The 19973-nt window shown below is 44.4% G+C and overlaps 1 protein-coding gene across 1 annotated transcript in view; it reads right to left on the bottom strand.

Moving 5' to 3' along the window:
* Window positions 1-14011: 14011 nt before the first annotated feature.
* depdc7a (DEP domain containing 7, paralog a) overlaps window positions 14012-19973 on the bottom strand; it is an 80068-nt gene continuing 74106 nt past the window's right edge. The window contains exon 10 of the mRNA XM_034188781.1: window positions 14012-15144. Within this exon, the coding sequence (XP_034044672.1) occupies window positions 14921-15144 (224 nt within the window). The 3' untranslated portion in view covers window positions 14012-14920. The remainder of the gene's footprint in view (window positions 15145-19973) is intronic.

Raw genomic sequence — 19973 nt, 5'->3', positions numbered from 1 at the left:
TATTTTTAATTAATTTATATCAAGTTGTAGACATTTGCTTTCAGTTTGAGTTTAAGGAAGATAACTTTAGATGTATAACTTTAGATGTATTTATTTATTTATTTATTGTCCAGCTCTCCACAAGTTCTCTTATACTCACTCGACTGGTAAGCACGGAAAGCCGAGATAGGCATGCCCCAACATGTCCTCTAACACTCCGAAACGGAGGTGTTTCTTTGTCTCGCTTCATCAGCGAATCGGTTGTGACGCGCGAAGCCTCCGTGCGGCTTTCCATGACAAAATCTCTTGTTAAAAGTGAAATCTGCCGGAAAATGACTGATGTTCAGCTCTTGTGATAACCAGAGAAAGAGCACACGATGGTCTCGTATCCACAGAGCCATCCGTTTAGAAATGATCCAGTGGTTTGTGCCTCGTCGTCGCAGCTCGGAGCGCGGCGCACCGACCGTCCTTAAAGGGGTCCTTAAAGCTGTAGTTAAAGTCCTATTCTCTGTGAAGCCCGTAAAATTTTCACCGAAAGCCAGATAAATTTTTCGAATGGTTTCCAGGTGCCAGTCTCTAACAGCTTCTGAAAAAATTCTGATGGAAAATAAGTCCTTTTCATTCCGCCATTTCCAGACAATGAAAATCTGACGAGGGGGCGGGACCACTCCTTCCACAAGGCGTGCTCACAGGCGAATGACGTCACTGACAGGCGTGGAAAAACTCATGCGTGCGCACGAGGGTTCAAGCATGTCTGATGTAAAAACATATGAATGAAATCCATATAGTTTTTGAAAAAACTATTAACCGTCAATTTATGAACAGACCTCGTATATAACTTTGGTGTCATTATTAGTCCAAATGACATGTTCAGTTCAAATTTGAGGCAAACATTTTTCTTCTTCTACTAAGGTGGATTAGAACTTTTTGTGGTACACAGCAACAACTACTGGACAGGAGGAACCTATCAGTCAATTTCACTGATTTCAAAATGCAGCTGGTTTCAACCAGACGTGTGGTGCCGTGACGTCAGTCATCTGTGTCCGATCAGATTTCACAGGAGTCCAGTGCAATCCTGGCCTCCGCTCTAGCTCCACCCATGCCAGGAAGTGTTCATTTTTGACATTTCCTGTTTCACTGTGGACTCAAAATTTGGCACTTCCTGTTTGGAACTCCCTGTCCCATGAGCAAGCTTTGCGGCGCTTCGCTCAAATAAAACGTGTCTGTATGTGTGTATGTGGCTTGCATATCTCTCTGTTTATCAGATCGGCCTCAGCTTACAGATATGGCCTGCGCATGGCAAGATGATATGCATCTTGTATTATGACAATTTTGGGGATTAATTTTCAAAACCTTTATTTTGAAGTCATCATCATTATTGGCACAAGACAATGTTCTCACCTGCCAGCTTCATAAAGATCGTCTACAAAGATGAGTTACTCTCTGCCCTAAAGAGATGCCTATCTCATGTGTTCACAGGGGAGAGATGGAAAAAAATAAAGAAATAAATGATACAGAAACAGTTAGAGATATGCAAGGCACAGACAGACACACAGGCGCTTCTTGCTTTATTATCACATGGCAGAATGTTCTCAGCGCCAGCTTCGACAAAGACAGTCGACTATCTTTGTCGAGATGCAAGATGCCTATCTCTAACGTGTTCATGGGGAGAGACGGCAAAAATAAAGAAACAAATAATACACAAACAGTCTTACAGATAGATATGTGACACACAGACACTTCTTGCTTTTACAAGGCGGAATGTTCTCACATGCAAGCTCTGAGAAAGATCGTCAACAGAGCTCCCACTTTTCCCCACACTTCCTATGGGCACTGCACGAGTTTATTTATAAATGGCTTTACAGCAGCCAGACTGTGTCCAAAGTGCTTTACTGTAAAATCAAATATTCACAAAAATACAAAAAAACAGCACATAACAACAAAACATGTCACAGTACCACTAGATATTAAAACCCAGCTTAATTTTTGTTTTTGCTTAAATTTAATTGTTTGGGCACTGTGCACTACTTACTTTGAAATCCGAGACGTATTTTCGGTAGGTTGCAATAGCAGCCGATCTGCTCTGTGTAATCCTGATCCCATCAGATCTCAGAAGCTAGGCAGTGCAGGGCCTGGTTAGTACTTGGATGGGAGACCTCTTTGGAACACCAGTGGCTGTTGTGTGTTTATCCAGGTTACACTGGAGTTGCGTCAGGAAGGGCATCCAGCATAAAACTTGTGCTAAATGCCAGTGCGGATCTGGCTGTATCCGCTGTGGCGACCCCGAACACGAAACGGGATCAGCTGAATGGACAAGAACAATTTTCAATAGGTTGCACATCCGGGTACGTCGTCTGTGAGGTTTTATCAATGCTGGTAACTGATCTGATGCGAAAGCAAACTGGAAGTAATGTCGCTGTGACAGGGTCCTTGTGGCGGATGAAGCAGATGATGTAGCACAGTGCCCACATTCAAAATGGCAATGCCCATGGGTTCTATGGGTTCTCATGGCGGAGCACTCGGATTTTTTTATTTATTTATTGTCATCACCCGAACATTCGGCCTTCGGCCTCACTCAGTGTCCTGTATTACTGATAGTCTATGCCAGCAGTCATAGGGCGTGAGGCAGGGTACACCCTGGACAGGATGCCAGTCCATCGCAAAAGGCCACATATAAACAAACAAATGCATGTGTTCCAGTTGTGAATCTTGCGTCGTCTGGCGGGCTGTGACTCACGCACGAGGTTGGTGTCAGCAGAGTTCTGGTTTAGGGCACAATGTAAACACACCTCGTGAAGCGTGGACAACAAGACAACATCAGGCCACAGCAGAAGTTTATCAGAAGTGCTACACCTCTTCTAGATAACCCTCCCAACTTGAGGGAACGTGTCATCATCATAATCTCTCATGAACTAGCTGAATCGGTGCCATTCACATCCTCACTTTGCCATTGTTTTCATGCACTGTGAGACACCGGAACTCTGCTGGTGCCACAGTGCATTCTGGGAAGCGCATGGGGGATTATGGGAAACGTTAAAATACCAAATGGTCAATTTCAAGTTCCCAATTCACCTAAATGGTAAATGGACTGCATTCATATAGCGCTTTTCCATCTGCATCAGACGCTCAAAGCGCTTTACACATCTACAGTATGTCTCACATTCACCCCAGTGTCAGGCTGCAAGGCGCTCACTACCCACCTGGAGTGACTTGGGGATTAAGGACCTTGCCCAAGGGCCCTTAGTGATTTTCCAGTCAGGCTGTGATTTGAACCAAGGATTCTCTGGTCTAAAGCCCAACACTTTAACCACTAGACCATCACCTCCCCTCACCTAATCTGCATGTCTTTGGATGTGGTCAGAGTGAAGCCGGAGCACCTGGAGGGAACCCATGCACACACGGGAAGAACATGCAAACTCCACACAGAAAGGGCGGGTATTGGACCCACGACCTTGTTGCAAGGCATCATTGCTAACCACTAATCCATCATGCCACCCTTCCAGATCACTTATTATTGAATAAATAAATGAAAGCCTCATATTCAAATCTAAGAAAAATTCCTACATTCAATCATAGATTCAATAAATAACGCTGGATTGTTAATTGGTATTTTAATCTTGAGTTAATTGTAAAAAAATTATAAACTTCAGAAATTATTTTTTTGTTGTAAAACCTAATGAAAAAATTTATGTGATAAAAGTAACACAAAACAGAACTAACCAAACTTTTCCAGAGTCACTGAGGAGATGATCATAGGTTTTATCGCTGTCAGATGCCCACTGTGATCCACTGTAGGACTTCTGCAGTCAACACAAACTAAAAAGCTTTTAATTCTGTTTCTGCACATATTTCATCTGTGTACATTTTCAAATTAAAAATATTAAATATAATGTTTATTTTATGAGGGGGAAAAAATTAAGTTTTCTATTTAAGCTCTTTTAAAAAGACATCATTAGTTGACAGTATGTTCCTAAGCACACTATAAAGGATGGTGTTGTTTGCAAATAGCAGCCAGCTGTTCATTTTCACATTGTATTGATGCTGATGTTTGTCAGCCTGGTGTGTTCTTTGTTCTGTGTTTGCAGCCCGCTCACATGGAACTCTGTGGCGGAGACCAATTTATGCAGAACTCTTTCTGTGAATTAGTTTGGCAAAAAAGTTCACAACTGAAATGTGACAACACTTACAGTCTGCTTTGTATATTTAAATGTTCAAGATGATAGAATTTGCAGAATATTTTAAGAAAGAATTACTATCAAATAAGTAGGCTACATGCACATTCGCAGATGAGAGGAGAAAGTTCATGTTTCTTTCTTTCCTGCTATTTCAGTCTTCTCAAGATGAACCCTCGAATTTTCAAGCGAAAAACCCTTTTTTCCCACCTTAAGATTATTGAGGGATGGGGCTCCAAACAGCTTCCCCCATCCCCTTCAGAGTGCATGCAACCTTGTGATTGAAGGCTGCAACAGAGTTGTTCCCATGAAGAGAGGAACAAGAATCGGCCTTTTTCTTCTCTTCATAGTGCAAAGTGTTTTTATAGCAGCTGAAGTGCCAATCTCACCCCCTACCCCCAAAAAAGGATTTACTGCAGGCTGGAGGACCGCCTACAGTTCTGGATACAGAAACCATGCCCAGGGTATATAGTCATGGGCCAAGCAGGTTTTCGGTACCACTTAAGGGGACTAAATGACACTTAGAATCCAGCCTCAGTGTACCATGACCTACACAAAAAAAATGTATGATAGCCATCCCAGGGTGGTAGTTATAGCCAGGTAGGGGTGAATGAAAAATTACACAGAGGTCAAAATTTAAAAATGCTCCAATCATATTGAGAAATATGATTGGAGCATTTTTAAATTTGTCTGATCATATCTCCCCCTCGAACTGCCACCTTATCGTGGTGGGGGAGTTTGCATACCCGGATGATCCTGGGGCTTTGTGCCCCTGGTAGAGTCTCCCAAGGCAAACAGGTCCTAGGTGACGGGTCAGACTAAAGGCAGTTCAGAAGCTCCCATGACCAGTACAAAATCAAGGACCGAGATGTCATCCGAAATGGCAGAGCCGGGGCCCCACCCTGGAGCCAGGCCTGGGGTTGGGGCTCGCGTGCGAGTGCCTGGTGGCCAGGCCTTAGCCCATGGGGCCTGGCCGGGCTCAGCCCGAAACAGCAACGTGGGCCCGCACTCCTGTGGGCTCACCACCTGCAGAGGGGGCCATGGGGGTCGGGTGCAGAGAGGATTGGGTGGCAATTGAGGACAGGTGGCCCGGTGGCCTGGTCTGCGCTCACAGCCCCTGGCTGTTGGGATGTGGAATGTCACCTCGCTGGGGATGGAAGGAGCCTGAGCTTGTGCGGGAGGTTGAGAGATACCGACTAGAGACAGTCGGGCTCACCTCCAAGCACAGCTTGGGCTCTGGTACCCAACTCCTTGCCTCAAGTGGAGGAGTTTAAGTATCTCGGGGTCTTGTTCAAGAGCAAGGGACGGATGGAGTGTGAGATCGACAGACGGATCGGTGCAGCATCTGTAGTGATGCGGTTGCTGTATCAGACCTTCGTGGTGAAGAGAGAGCTGAGCAGGGGGGCAAAGCTCTCGATTTACTGATCAGTCTACACTCAACAAAAATATAAACGCAACACTTTTGGTTTTGCTCCCATTTTGTATGAGATGAACTCAAAGATCTAAAACTTTTTCCACATACACAATATCACCATTTCCCTCAAATATTGTTCACAAACCAGTCTAAATCTGTGATAGTGAGCACTTCCTTTGTTGAGATAATCCATCCCACCTCACAGGTGTGCCATACCAAGATGCTGATTAGACACCATGATTAGTGCACAGGTGTGCCTTAGACTGTCCACAATAAAAGGCCACTCTGAAAGGTGCAGTTTTGTTTTATTGGGGGGGGGGGGGGGGATACCAGTCAGTATCTGGTGTGACCACCATTTGCCTCATGCAGTGCAACACATCTCTTTCACATAGAGTTGATCAGGTTGTCAATTGTGGAATGTTGGTCCACTCCTCTTCAATGGCTGTGCGAAGTTGCTTGATACTGGCAGGAACTGGTACACGCTGTCATATACGCCGGTCCAGAGCATCCCAAACATGCTCAATGGGTGACATGTCCGGTGAGTATGCCGGCCATGCAAGAATCAATCAATCAATCAATTTTTTTTATATAGCGCCAAATCACAACAAACAGTTGCCCCAAGGCGCCTTATATTGTAAGGCAAGGCCATACAATAATTATGTAAAACCCCAATGGTCAAAACGACCCCCTGTGAGCAAGCACTTGGCGACAGTGGGAAGGAAAGAGATCAATCACTAATGATTAAATGCAGAGTGGTGCATACAGAGCAAAAAGAGAAAGAAACAGTGCATCATGGGAACCCCCCAGCAGTCTACGTCTATAGCAGCATAACTAAGGGATGGTTCAGGGTCACCTGATCCAGCCCTAACTATAAGCTTTAGCAAAAAGGAAAGTTTTAAGCCTAATCTTAAAAGTAGAGAGGGTGTCTGTCTCCCTGATCTGAATTGGGAGCTGGTTCCACAGGAGAGGAGCCTGAAAGCTGAAGGCTCTGCCTCCCATTCTACTCTTACAAACCCTAGGAACTACAAGTAAGCCTGCAGTCTGAGAGCGAAGCGCTCTATTGGGGTGATATGGTACTACGAGGTCCCTAAGATAAGATGGGACCTGATTATTCAAAACCTTATAAGTAAGAAGAAGAATTTTAAATTCTATTCTAGAATTAACAGGAAGCCAATGAAGAGAGGCCAATATGGGTGAGATATGCTCTCTCCTTCTAGTCCCCGTTAGTACTCTAGCTGCAGCATTTTGAATTAACTGAAGGCTTTTTAGGGAACTTTTAGGACAACCTGATAATAATGAATTACAGTAGTCCAGCCTAGAGGAAATAAATGCATGAATTAGTTTTTCAGCATCACTCTGAGACAAGACCTTTCTAATTTTAGAGATAATGCGTAAATGCAAAAAAGCAGTCCTACATATTTGTTTAATATGCGATTTGAATGACATATCCTGATCAAAAATGACTCCAAGATTTCTCACAGTATTACTAGAGGTCAGGGTAATGCCATCCAGAGTAAGGATCTGGTTAGACACCATGTTTCTAAGATTTGTGGGGCCAAGTACAATAACTTCAGTTTTATCTGAGTTTAAAAGCAGGAAATTAGAGGTCATCCATGTCTTTATGTCTGTAAGACAATCCTGCAGTTTAGCTAATTGGTGTGTGTCCTCTGGCTTCATGGATAGATAAAGCTGGGTATCATCTGCGTAACAATGAAAATTTAAGCAATACCGTCTAATAATACTGCCTAAGGGAAGTATGTATAAAGTGAATAAAATTGGTCCTAGCACAGAACCTTGTGGAACTCCATAATTAACTTTAGTCTGTGAAGACGATTCCCCATTTACATGAACAAATTGTAATCTATTAGACAAATATGATTCACACCACCGCAGCGCAGTGCCTTTAATACCTATGGCATGCTCTAATCTCTGTAATAAAATTTTATGGTCAACAGTATCAAAAGCAGCACTGAGGTCTAACAGAACAAGCACAGAGATGAGTCCACTGTCTGAGGCCATAAGAAGATCATTTGTAACCTTCACTAATGCTGTTTCTGTACTATGATGAATTCTAAAACCTGACTGAAACTCTTCAAATAGACCATTCCTCTGCAGATGATCAGTTAGCTGTTTTACAACTACCCTTTCAAGAATTTTTGAGAGAAAAGGAAGGTTGGAGATTGGCCTATAATTAGCTAAGATAGCTGGGTCAAGTGATGGCTTTTTTAGTAATGGTTTAATTACTGCCACCTTAAAAGCCTGTGGTACATAGCCAACTAACAAAGATAGACTGATCATATTTAAGATCGAAGCATTAAATAATGTTAGAGCTTCCTTGAGCAGCCTGGTAGGAATGGGGTCTAATAAACATGTTGATGGTTTGGATGAAGTAACTAATGAAAATAACTCAGACAGAACAATCGGAGAGAAAGAGTCTAACCAAATACCGGCATCACTGAAAGCAGCCAAAGATAACGATACGTCTTTGGGATGGTTATGAGTAATTTTTTCTCTAATAGTTAAAATTTTGTTAGCAAAGAAAGTCATGAAGTCATTACTGGTTAAAGTTAATGGAATACTCAGCTCAATAGAGCTCTTACTCTTTGTCAGCCTGGCTACAGTGCTGAAAAGAAACCTGGGGTTGTTCTTATTTTCTTCAATTAGTGATGAGTAGTAAGATGTCCTAGCTTTACGGAGGGCTTTTTTATAGAGCAACAGACTCTTTTTCCAGGCTAAGTGAAGATCTTCTAAATTAGTGAGACGCCATTTCCTCTCCAACTTACGGGTTATCTGCTTTAAGCTACGAGTTTGTGAGTTATACCACGGAGTCAGGCACTTCTGATTTAAAGCTCTCTTTTTCAGAGGAGCTACAGCATCCAAAGTTGTCTTCAATGGGGATGTAAAACTATTGACGAGATACTCTATCTCACTTACAGAGTTTAGGTAGCTACTCTGCACTGTGTTGTTATATGGCATTAGAGAACATAAAGAAGGAATCATATCCTTAAACCTAGTTACAGCGCTTTCTGAAAGACTTCTAGTGTAATGAAACTTATTCCCCACTGCTGGGTAGTCCATCAGAGTAAATGTAAATGTTATTAAGAAATGATCAGACAGAAGGGAGTTTTCAGGAAATACTGTTAAGTCTTCAATTTCCATACCATAAGTCAGAACAAGATCTAAGATATGATTAAAGTGGTGGGTGGACTCATTTACATTTTGAGCAAAGCCAATAGAGTTTAATAATAGATTAAATGCAGTGTTGAGGCCGTCATTCTCAGCATCTATGTGGATGTTAAAATCGCCCACTATAATTATCTTATCTGAGCTAAGCACTAAGTCAGACAAAAGGTCTGAAAATTCACAGAGAAACTCACAGTAACGACCAGGTGGACGATAGATAATAACAACGAAAACTGGTTTTTGGGACTTCCAATTTGGATGGACAAGACTAAGAGTCAAGCTTTCAAATGAATTAAAGCTTTGTCTGGGTTTTTGATTAATTAATAAGCTGGAATGGAAGATTGCTGCTAATCCTCCGCCTCGGCCCGTGCTACGAGCGTTCTGGCAGTTAGTGTGACTCGGGGGTGTTGACTCATTTAAACTAACATATTCATCCTGCTGTAACCACGTTTCTGTAAGGCAGAATAAATCAATATGTTGATCAATTATTATATCATTTACCAACAGGGACTTAGAAGAGAGAGACCTAATGTTTAATAGACCACATTTAACTGTTTTAGTCTGTGGTGCAGTTGAAGGTGCTATATTATTTTTTCTTTTTGAATTTTTATGCTTAAATAGATTTTTGCTGGTTATTGGTGGTCTGGGAGCAGACACCGTCTCTACGGGGATGGGGTAATGAGGGGATGGCAGGGGGAGAGAAGCTGCAGAGAGGTGTGTAAGACTACAACTCTGCTTCCTGGTCCCAACCCTGGATAGTCACGGTTTGGAGGATTTAAGAAAATTGGCCAGATTTCTAGAAATGAGAGCTGCTCCATCCAAAGTGGGATGGATGCCGTCTCTCCTAACAAGACCAGGTTTTCCCCAGAAGCTTTGCCAATTATCTATGAAGCCCACCTCATTTTTTGGACACCACTCAGACAGCCAGCAATTCAAGGAGAACATGCGGCTAAACATGTCACTCCCGGTCCGATTGGGGAGGGGCCCAGAGAAAACTACAGAGTCCGACACTGGGACATTTTCAGCTTCCAAGAATTGTGTACAGATCCTTGCAACATGGGGCCGTGCATTATCCTGCTGCAACATAAGGTGATGTTCTTGGATGTATGGCACAACAATGGGCCTCAGGATCTCATCACGGTATCTCTGTGCATTCAAAATGCCATCAATAAAATGCACCTGTGTTCTTCGTCCATAACAGACGCCTGCCCATACCATAACCCCACCGCCACCATGGGCCACTCGATCCACAACATTGACATCAGAAAACCACTCACCCACACGACGCCACACACGCTGTCTGCCATCTGCCCTGGACAGTGTGAACCGGGATTCATCCGTGAAGAGAACACCTCTCCAACGTGCCAAACGCCAGCAATTGTGAGCATTTGCCCACTCAAGTCGGTTACGACGACGAACTGGAGCCAGGTCGAGACCCCGATGAGGACGATGAGCATGCAGATGAGCTTCCCTGAGACAGTTTCTGACAGTTTGTGCAGAAATTCTTTGGTTATGCAAACCGATTGTTTCAGCAGCTGTCCGAGTGGCTGGTCTCAGACGATCTTGGAGGTGAACATGCTGGATGTGGAGGTCCTGGGCTGGTGTGGTTACACGTGGTCTGCGGTTGTGAGGCTGGTTGGATGTACTGCCAAATTCTCTGAAACGCCTTTGGAGACGGCTTATGGTAGAGACATGAACATTCAATAAACGAGCAACAGCTCTGGTTGACATTCCTGCTGTCAGCATGCCAATTGCACGCTCCCTTAAATCTTGCGACATCTGTGGTATTGTGCTGTGTGATAAAACTGCACCTTTCAGAGTGGCCTTTTATTGTGGGCAGTCTAAGGCACACCTGTGCACTAATCATAGTGTCTAATCAACATCTTGATATGGCACACCTGAGAAGTGGGATGGATTATCTCAGCAAAGGAGAAGTGCTCACTATCACAGATTTAGACTGGTTTGTGAACAATATTTGAGGGAAATGGTGATATTGCGTATGTGGAAAAAGTTTTAGATCTTTGAGTTCATCTCATACAAAATGGGAGCAAAACCAAAAGTGTTGCATTTATATTTTTGTTGAGTGTATGTTCCGACTCTTACCTATGGTCATGAGATTTGGCTCATGACCGAAAGAACGAGATCGCGGGTACAAGCGGCCGAGGTGAGTTTCCTCCGCAGGGTGGCTGGGCGCTCCCTTAGAGATAGGGTGAGGAGCTCGGTCACTCGGGAGGAGCTCGGAATCGAGCCGCGGCTCCTCGAAAGGAGTCAGCTGAGGTGGCTCAGGCATCTTTTCCGGATGCCCCCTCGACACCTCGCTGGAGAGGTGTTCCAGGCATGTCCCATTGGGAGGAGGCCCCGGGGAAGACCCAGGACACGCTGGAGGGACTACGTCTCTCAGCTGGCTTGGGAACGCCTCGGGATTCCCCCGGAGGAGCTGAGGGAGGTGTGTGTGGTTCGGGAGGTCTGGGTGACTTTGCTTGAACTGCTGCCCCCGTGACCCAGCTTCGGATAGAATGGAAAAAAATGGATGGATGGATGTCTGACCATAATGATTCCAAAAAAAGGTATAGTTTGGACTATCTATGACTGAATTTTATGGAGTTAAGGGGGTTAAAAACAGCATAAAATGGTGATAAAGGCCAGTTTCAGTTTGTACTGGGGACAAAAGGTAAAGTTGCTCCAATTTTGGTAAAAAGTGATGCAAATTATTGGTTGAGTTAGTAGGGTTTAAAAAGAAATCATCTGCACCGTGTGTCATGCTTAGTTTTCACGTTATGGGGTAACATATGTCCAAAAGCAGATAATCAAATGTACGTCGACCTTATTTGACCTTTACTAGGGAGACCAAGCATTCAACGCTGTCAAAACTATTCCATTCATTGCACCTGAGCTCAAAATTTTCAATTTCAATTTATCTTCATTTATATAGCGCCAAATCACAACAAAGCTGCCTCAAGGCGCTTCACACAAGTAAGATCTAATCTTACCAACCCCCAGAGCAAGCACACAGGTGACAGTGGTAAGAAAAAAACTCCCTCTGAGGAAGAAACCTCAAGCAGACCAGACTCAAAGGAGTGACCCTCTGCTTGGGCCATGCCACAGACACAAATTACTAAATTCACAAAACAAATATACAGGAAATGTTGCCGGTGCACAAGACAGGAGGGTTTCTGGAACAGATACTACAACTACTACATTTCTGGATGGAGCCGCACCACAAACAGAGAGAAAAGAAAAAAAAAAAAAAAAAACAGAATCAGGCATGAGAAAGACAACAAATACAGTATAATTTGTCAGCATTAAGCAATAGAAAAATAAAAGAAATACAAAGGTGATCACCGGCCACTAGCACTAAGATTCACTAAAAGACCCAGACTTTAGGTAAAGTTGAGGCCACGCCCACTCCATTTCCTAATAAATGAATTAAAAGAGTAAAAAGCGTAGAACTATACTATGCCAGTATGCTAGCCATATGAAAGGGAAAATAAGTGCATCTTACGTCTGGACTTGAAAATTGAGCTCAGGTGCATCCTGTTTCCACTGATTATCCTTTAGATGTTTCTACAGCTTAACTGCAGTCCACCTGGGGTAAATTCAGTTTATTGGACATGATTTGGAAAGGTACACAGCACAGTGGCCTCCATCATTGGTAAATGGAAGAAGTTCAGCTCCACCAAGACTCTTTCTAGAGCTGGCCGCCCATCTAAACTCAGCGATCAGGGGAGAAGGGCCTTAATCAGGAAGGTGACCAAGAACCTGATAGTCACTCTGTCAGAGCTCAAGCATTCTTCTGTGGAGAGAGAACCTTCCAGAAGGACAACCATCTCTGCAGCACTCCACCAATCAGGTCTGTGTGGTAGAGTGGCCAGAGGGAAGTCACTCCTTAGGAAAAGGAACAAGCAGTTAATCAGTGAAATCACCTGCTGGAGTGGGTGGTTGCACAGAAAGCCTGCACCCTCTCGGCCCTTTCTGGAACCGGTTTGAGACCTCTGCTTAAGTGAAGTATGGTGGTGGTAGCATCTTGCTGTGTCAATGATTTTCAGTGGTAGAAACTGGGAGACTACTCAGGATTGTGGGAAAGATGAATGCTGCAATGTACATAAACATCCTGGATGAAAACCTGCAACAGAGCACTCTTACCCTCAGACTGGAGCGACAGATTATCTTTCAGCAGGACACTGACCTTAAGGACAGACCCAAGATATCAAAGAAGTTGGTTCAGCTCAGACTTGAATCTGAGTGAACATCTCTGGAGAGACCTGAAAATGGCTGTGCACCCGACGCTCCAAATCCAACCTGATGGAGCTTGAGAGGTGCTGCAAAGAGGAATGGACAAAACTGTCCAAAGATAGGTGCCAAGCTTGTGGTATCGTGTCCAAGAAGACTTGAGGGTGTAATTGCTGCCAAAGGTGCATCAACAAAATATTGAGCAAACAGTGTGAATACTTATGTGCATGTGATTTAGTTTTTATTTTTGCTAAATTTACAAAAATATATTAATGGATTTTCAGCTATCAGGGGTCAACCAAAAATCCACAGTGCTTCGGTATTGCTTCGTCTTGGCAGGAGGCGTTCAGTCATAATCTCACAGATGGTAGCTTCGCACCATTGGCTCCTCAGCCAAGCACATATACCAAATGTCTGAATCTGCGGTTCCTCTCGTACTGAGCAGGATTACTACTGAAACAGCACATCATCAGTAGGGTAAAACTAACCTGTCTCACGACAGTCTAAACCCAGCTCACGTTCCCTGTTAGTGGATAAACAATCCAATGCTTGGTGAATTCTGCTTCACAATGATAGGAAGAGCCGACATCAAAGATTCAAAATGCAACGTCGTTAGCTATATCTGTGGTAACTTTTCTGACACCTCCTGCTTAATACCCAAAAAGTCAGAAGTATCGTGAGGCCCCACTTTTACACACACACACACACACACACACACACACACACACACACACACACACACACACACACACACACACACACACACACACACACACACACACAATATATATATATATACACACACACACACACACACACACACACACAAGAGCGCTTGGCAAAATTCTATTTACCTGCATTAATTCCATTGTACTTGCATTAATGGTAAATGACCACCAGATGGAGATATTTCTCTTTTTCAAGAACCTTGGGACAAAACAATGACCAACATGTTGCAACATGTAAACACACAAAATACCTAAAAGCATAATACAAAAAAAGGGGCAAAAAAGATGACACAGATGACACTAAATCTTTCACACTGTAGTTTTACTGTTAGGCAATAAATGTTTAAATTCAACACCTGGTAAAATGTGTTTTTACACAGTATGAAAACATTTTTAATCACATGACACAGCGGAAGAAACACGAACAACTGATTAGACGTAATAACAAAACATTATTTAAAAGACCATTCTGACAGCACCATGAGGTTTTTGTTCTCATAAAATTGGCTTTACTCCAGGGCATGATTCTCCTTTACATCTCTGAATGTTTGCTGCACCAAAAATTCCATAATAAACTGAACCAACAGGTGTTTTGTTCTTAACACTGATTATACTGCTGCATGTGCACAAACAGTGCATGTATTTAACATGGATGTGAACAGATGCTTATTGGGTATTTCACTCACTCACTCATCTTCAACTGCTTACTCCAATTAAGGGTCATGCCCTATGACTGCCTATCCCAGCAGTCATAGGGCATGAGGTGGGGTACACCCTGGACAGGACGCTAGTCTTTCACAGGATCACATATAGACAAACACATTGACACCTGCATGTACACTTATGGACAATTTAAAGATTCAATTTCATCTAACATCCATGTCTTTTCAGAAAGCCAGAGCACCCAGAGGAAACCCACACAAACACAGGGAGAACATGCAAACTCCACACAGAAAGGCCACAGGTGGGAATCGAACCCATGACCTTCTTGCTGTGAAGCAACAGTGCTAACCACTAAGCTGCTGTGCTGCCCCTTATTGGGTATTTAAAAAAATTAATCTAGGAACACATGGCATTAAATATCACAGCTTATTAAAACTCTACACTTAAAATTCACATTGATAATTGGGAGTCTAAATGAAAGCTGAACATTCGCTTTTGTTCTCATATCTACATTTTACATTATAATACAAGAATTAATAAACAAATAAATATTACTGTAGCAACATGTTGACAGTAGATAATCTGTTACCGAAGTACTGAACAAAAATGTCCGGGTGGCCTTTATAGAATTGTGCCAATAGCCGTCTCTTTTCCCTGATGGAAAGTTTTGGGTTCTCGTGGATTGTCCGGAGTAGCGACCAGAGTTCACCTTTCGTAGTTTTTTTTACAGTGTCTGAATAAGTTTTAATGTTCACTCTCCTGCAGTATGTAGATCCTGAAGTTAAAAGAAGCGGTGGAACAAAATAAAGTTAACTGACAGTACCTCGTCATTACAGTGATAAATACTTTCTGGGAATAACCAGATTTCCTGATGTGGAGCATATCGTTTTTTATTTTGCATACTGTTACACTAACATTGCGCATTTTACAGAAAACGGCAAATGCTATTAGCATAGACATTAACATATGCGATCATGCTAAGCATGGCTGAACCCAGCCATTTGTGTTTTCTTTAACACAGCCTGTCAGTAGTCAAACATGTGCCACATTAACAGTATCTTGTATGAATAGCAGATTACTCCACATATGGAAATTTAGTAATTCCTGGGAATTACTGATTTACAAAAAAAAAAAAAAAAAAATCAAACACACAAACAAAAAAGCAGCAATTTACGAGTAACAGCTGAATATATGAATAATTTGAGGTGCACTAATTGAAGTTTACCAAATTTCTTAGGGTCCCTTCACACATTGTACAAATTTGGTCGAAGTGCGCATGAATAGTGTAAATTCGTTGCTGCCTCCAATGCCTCATACACCTGTTGCTACACCAGTGGCTGAAAGACAGTGTGTGCTACGCAACTCCATCAAACCCTCTCGCGGCAGGTGTCGGCCAAATTCCAGCTGACACACACAAACATCTAACACTGCTCATTTGGCACTTAGAAAATGTGTGGCCATTCGCACTGTTAGCATGACAATAGTTAGCAGACAATCACTGTTGAGCTGGATGTGAAATTTGTCTAAGTGCCCCACGACTGTGGAGTTGCTGAGTGCACGTGACGTGTCAGAGTGTCAGCTCCCCCCACATGTGTGCGTGTGTCGCACAATCCCACTCCGTCCTGTTTCCGCCCCCCAACACGGGCATGCATGTGGTTTACGCCCCCCCGCAGGCGAGGCACCTCTTATCTGATCACAGAGTGACACCTTGGTCTGTGCGCAGAACGCACGGGGGGCGTGGCAGCTGCTGACAATTCTGATCCTGGACATCAGAGCTGCTCAACATGCACAGTGTTTTGACAGAAATGCGCGTGTGTATGCTTGCTGTCCTCACATAGAAATACATAAAAACGTATATCGCTTCCGCGACAGGCTAGAATGCGCGCACATTGACAGGCTGTTCCAGCTGGACTGGCCCGCCAGTTCATGTGGACATGCATCTGGCAATCTGAACATCACGTCTGTCTGACAGGACAGTGAGCGGCATGCCACAGGACCATATGACAGGCCAAAGGTACGATAAATACGCCACTTTCAGTCACATATCAGCAGAAATACGCCGTACCAAACAAATGCTGTTTGGTCAGTTATCACAGTGTTTTTTTTTTCTTTTTTTAGAAAATACATTTATCTGCTTATTGATTTTAACCATTTCACACTCTTGTTATGATATAGTGATTGTGGTGCAGTGGTAAAGTTTCTGTCTGGTAATCAGCATGTTGTTGTGGCTGGCGTGCCTGGCTGGCTTTTGTTTGTCTTCTGTTTCTGTCTTTTGGTTTTCCTTCCAGGTGGTGCGCATTTGGGACTGAGTGGCTGTGTGGCTGAGTTACCAGGACCTCACCCTGCTCACCTGAGGCTGATCAGGTGTGGCTCGTCAGGACTCACAGCTGTGGTGCATCTACACGGATTGGAACATGGTGGCATTTAAGTCTGGAATACACAGTGTGTATTTGCCAGAGACTCGACCTTGTGATCAGACGGGTGAGATCGTCATCTCGAGAGCCATCTCATCATCAGTGGATGCAGAGAACGTCCAGGTTTGATGCATGGTCTGTGAAAGAGGAGGGGGTGAGGTCTCATGCTCGTCAGCACACTTCCTGAGGTACGTTAGGTTTTGTGACTAACATTTGTACAGTCAATAAATGTGGTGTCCCTCACACCTTATTGTATTGAGCTGTTATGTTAGTCGTTTATTCAGCTTCCACTGCAGTTGAGTTTGTGAACAGGGTGTTCCATGCCTGCAGGGTGGGAAGCTGATAAGTAATTAAGCCAGGAAGTGTTTGCTGTTTGTGTACACCTTTGAGCGGTCTCTCTGTGTGTGGAGTGTGGACTCACATGATGATTTCTTCTTTCACAGACTCGGTCTGTCGCGGCCACCTGGGGGGTGTCGGCGGGGTCCTTGGGTCCGAACAGTTTCTGGCTCCGGACCGTTTGTGCTGCTAGGAGCGCACCGTAATCCACCACGCCAGACCGCGCACTCATTTGTTGTCTTTTTTCACATCACTGTTATGTCCTTAAATTTAGTTATCCTTTGTACCGTGCTCTGCTTATTTTATACTGGGTCCTTCAAACGCTGGTCGGTTCTCCGTCCTGCGTCCGACACATAACAGTAGTCTCTGGCCAAACATCACGGACCCAGCGGTAGCAGAGACGGTAACGCGCCGGGAAGGCGGCAGCAGACGTTCAGAAGTTATCCTGATCAGTTGCGGGTGCTCTCCACCCGGATGGTGCGTGTTTGAGAACCCATTACTGAATACTGATTTGTGCTCTCTTGCAGCCGTGTTCCTGTGTTGTGCCTTATCCGTGGGTCGTGGTGGAGTGTGACTGGCGACGGCTTCGCGTCACGCTCCGACCGGATAAGAGGTTTAAACGGGAGCTGCAAGAGTGTGTCTGTAATGGGTGAACGCGCACGGCGGAGCTCTGTGGCACGGGTCGCTGAGCTTCCTGTGTTACAGTTGTAGCCCCGTTTCCCCGGGTAAAGATAACTACTGCGTCTGTTACAGCTCCGGCGTAATTTAGTTGAAGCACTTTTTGGTTGTGTGTTTGCACACAGCTGCGCACAGAAAAGCAGCATGAGTTGGGTTCTCTGTTACCAAAGGGGGTTTTTCATTTTTAGCACTTTGGCTCCCTCTGTTGGTAACTGAGTCACATTACCGTCATAGCTCTTAAGGTGGAGCAGGTGTGTTCCATTTGTTTGAGCTTGACGGTATAAATCACTTATTAGTTTTGTGTTGGTTCATTTCTTGTGGGTGTTTTTTGAGTTGGTTTTTGTGTGGGATTTTTTTTACACTATTTAGTGTTCTGGGGTTGTGACCCTGCAGTCTGTTTGGAGCTTAAACAGGACCCAGTTAACTTTATGTTAGTCTGTAGTCTTTCTTTTTATTTCTTTAGTTTCACCTCCCAGGGTTGATGGGACGGTCCCCTGGGTAATTGGGTTGTTTTTTCTTTTTTCTTTTTTTTGTTATGCCCTCTCTTCTCCTCTGACTCTAGCCGTGTGAGCCGTGCGTGTCGGCGTTGCTGGAGTGGTGCAGTGTGGTTATGCTGGGCGTTTCCCAGGTGACCTCTGCACCTGGGGGGGGGGGTTTCAGGGTGTTGTTGTTTTTTTGTTTGTTTGTTTCTTGATTCCCTGTTCCACCTCCGGCTTCAGCGCGCCTTTGAGCCGTCTGCCATCGGCGTGGCTGAGGTTTGGGGCAGTGGGATATACCCGCAGCTGGTGGCTGGTTTGGAAGTCGGAGGGGTGGTGCCGTTTTGTGCCGTCTGCCTTAACCGCTGTTCCACTCCTCCCGGTTGACTTCTGGGGTATAGTCATGGTTGGTGACGCTGGACGTGCTTCCAGTTTCCACTGCGCCGAGGGGGTGGGGTTGGGGTTGTTTTGTTTGTATGTTTTTTTTTTCTTTCCTTTTGTTTTTCCCCCCAGTTTCCGCCCTCAGGGTGTGACTGTGGTGTCCTCTGGGGGGGGAAAGGGCTGTGGGTCCATCTAGCCATAGACGGCCGGGGCTGGGTCCGTTGGTCATGAGGGGAGGCGTCTCCTGGGGTTGATGGAACGGTCCTCTGGGAGGCGCTGGGAGTCCCCGTGGGTGACCTTGGATCCCAGAGGGACCTCGGCTGTGGTTATTACTCCTGGAGCTGGCGGGATGTCCTCTGGGGGGTGTTGGTCCTACATGTCGTCGGGGGGGGGAGGGGTGTTAGCATTTTTATTTGCAAGCTTAAGTTTGGGTTGTTTTTCTTTCTCCTCTCCCCGGGGTTTGATGGACGGTCCTCTGGGGAGGGGGGGGGGGTGTTAGCGTTTTATTTGCAAGCTTAAGTTTGGGTTGTTTTCTTTTCTCCTCTTCCCGGGGTTGATGGGACGGTCCTCTGGGAGGGGGGGGGGGGGGTGGTTTGGTTGTTTGTGTTTGTCTTTTTTTGTTTTATGACTAATCAGACTGTGAACATGGTTGGACAAAGGCTGACCGCACAGGTTCAAGAACTCCTGGCCACACCTGTGCTAATTGACTGACAGAAACAAAGGTAAAGATGCATCCAGAAGAGAAGACATCAACCGTTCTGTTAAATGAAGATTCTGTTGGAAGATGAATGCAGATACAGTTTCCAGCCATGGTCCCTGGAGGGGGGTGTTTCTCCTGGGCCAGGTTTGTGTGGTCGTGTGGGTTCAAATCCTGTGAGTGGAATTTTTTTTTTTAACCGCAGGATTCTGTATTGTGTCCCCTTTTATGTATTATTTATATCAACCCAGTGATATTCACTAATTATACAGCTGGTTTTTATTTATTTTCCTCCACATCAACAGCGCGATGTGGTGCATCTCGTCCCACAGTGCAAGCTGCTGCAGCTGCTTGCACTGTGTTCCTGCTCAAAAAACACCGTCGCATGCACGAACCATCGCACTGGGATCGTGCAAGCCTGCCCACTGGTGTGATTTTTGTGGTTTGCTAATTCGAACTGTTCTGCACTGCCGTAATTCGACCAAATTTGCACTATGTGTGAAGGGACACTTAATGATATTCCCATTTCAGGAATGCAAGTGGTAACATTTCAGTTATCACCTTCATTTTTAAATAAGAATAAGTGCATCAGTCTAACCAATAATTAGATTTTTTTCAACTA

Source organism: Thalassophryne amazonica, chromosome 2, assembly GCF_902500255.1.
Source record: "Thalassophryne amazonica chromosome 2, fThaAma1.1, whole genome shotgun sequence".
NCBI lineage: Eukaryota > Metazoa > Chordata > Actinopteri > Batrachoidiformes > Batrachoididae > Thalassophryne > Thalassophryne amazonica.
The sequence above is the reverse complement of the archived record's forward strand: the minus strand, read 5'-3'. Positions and strand labels throughout refer to the sequence as shown.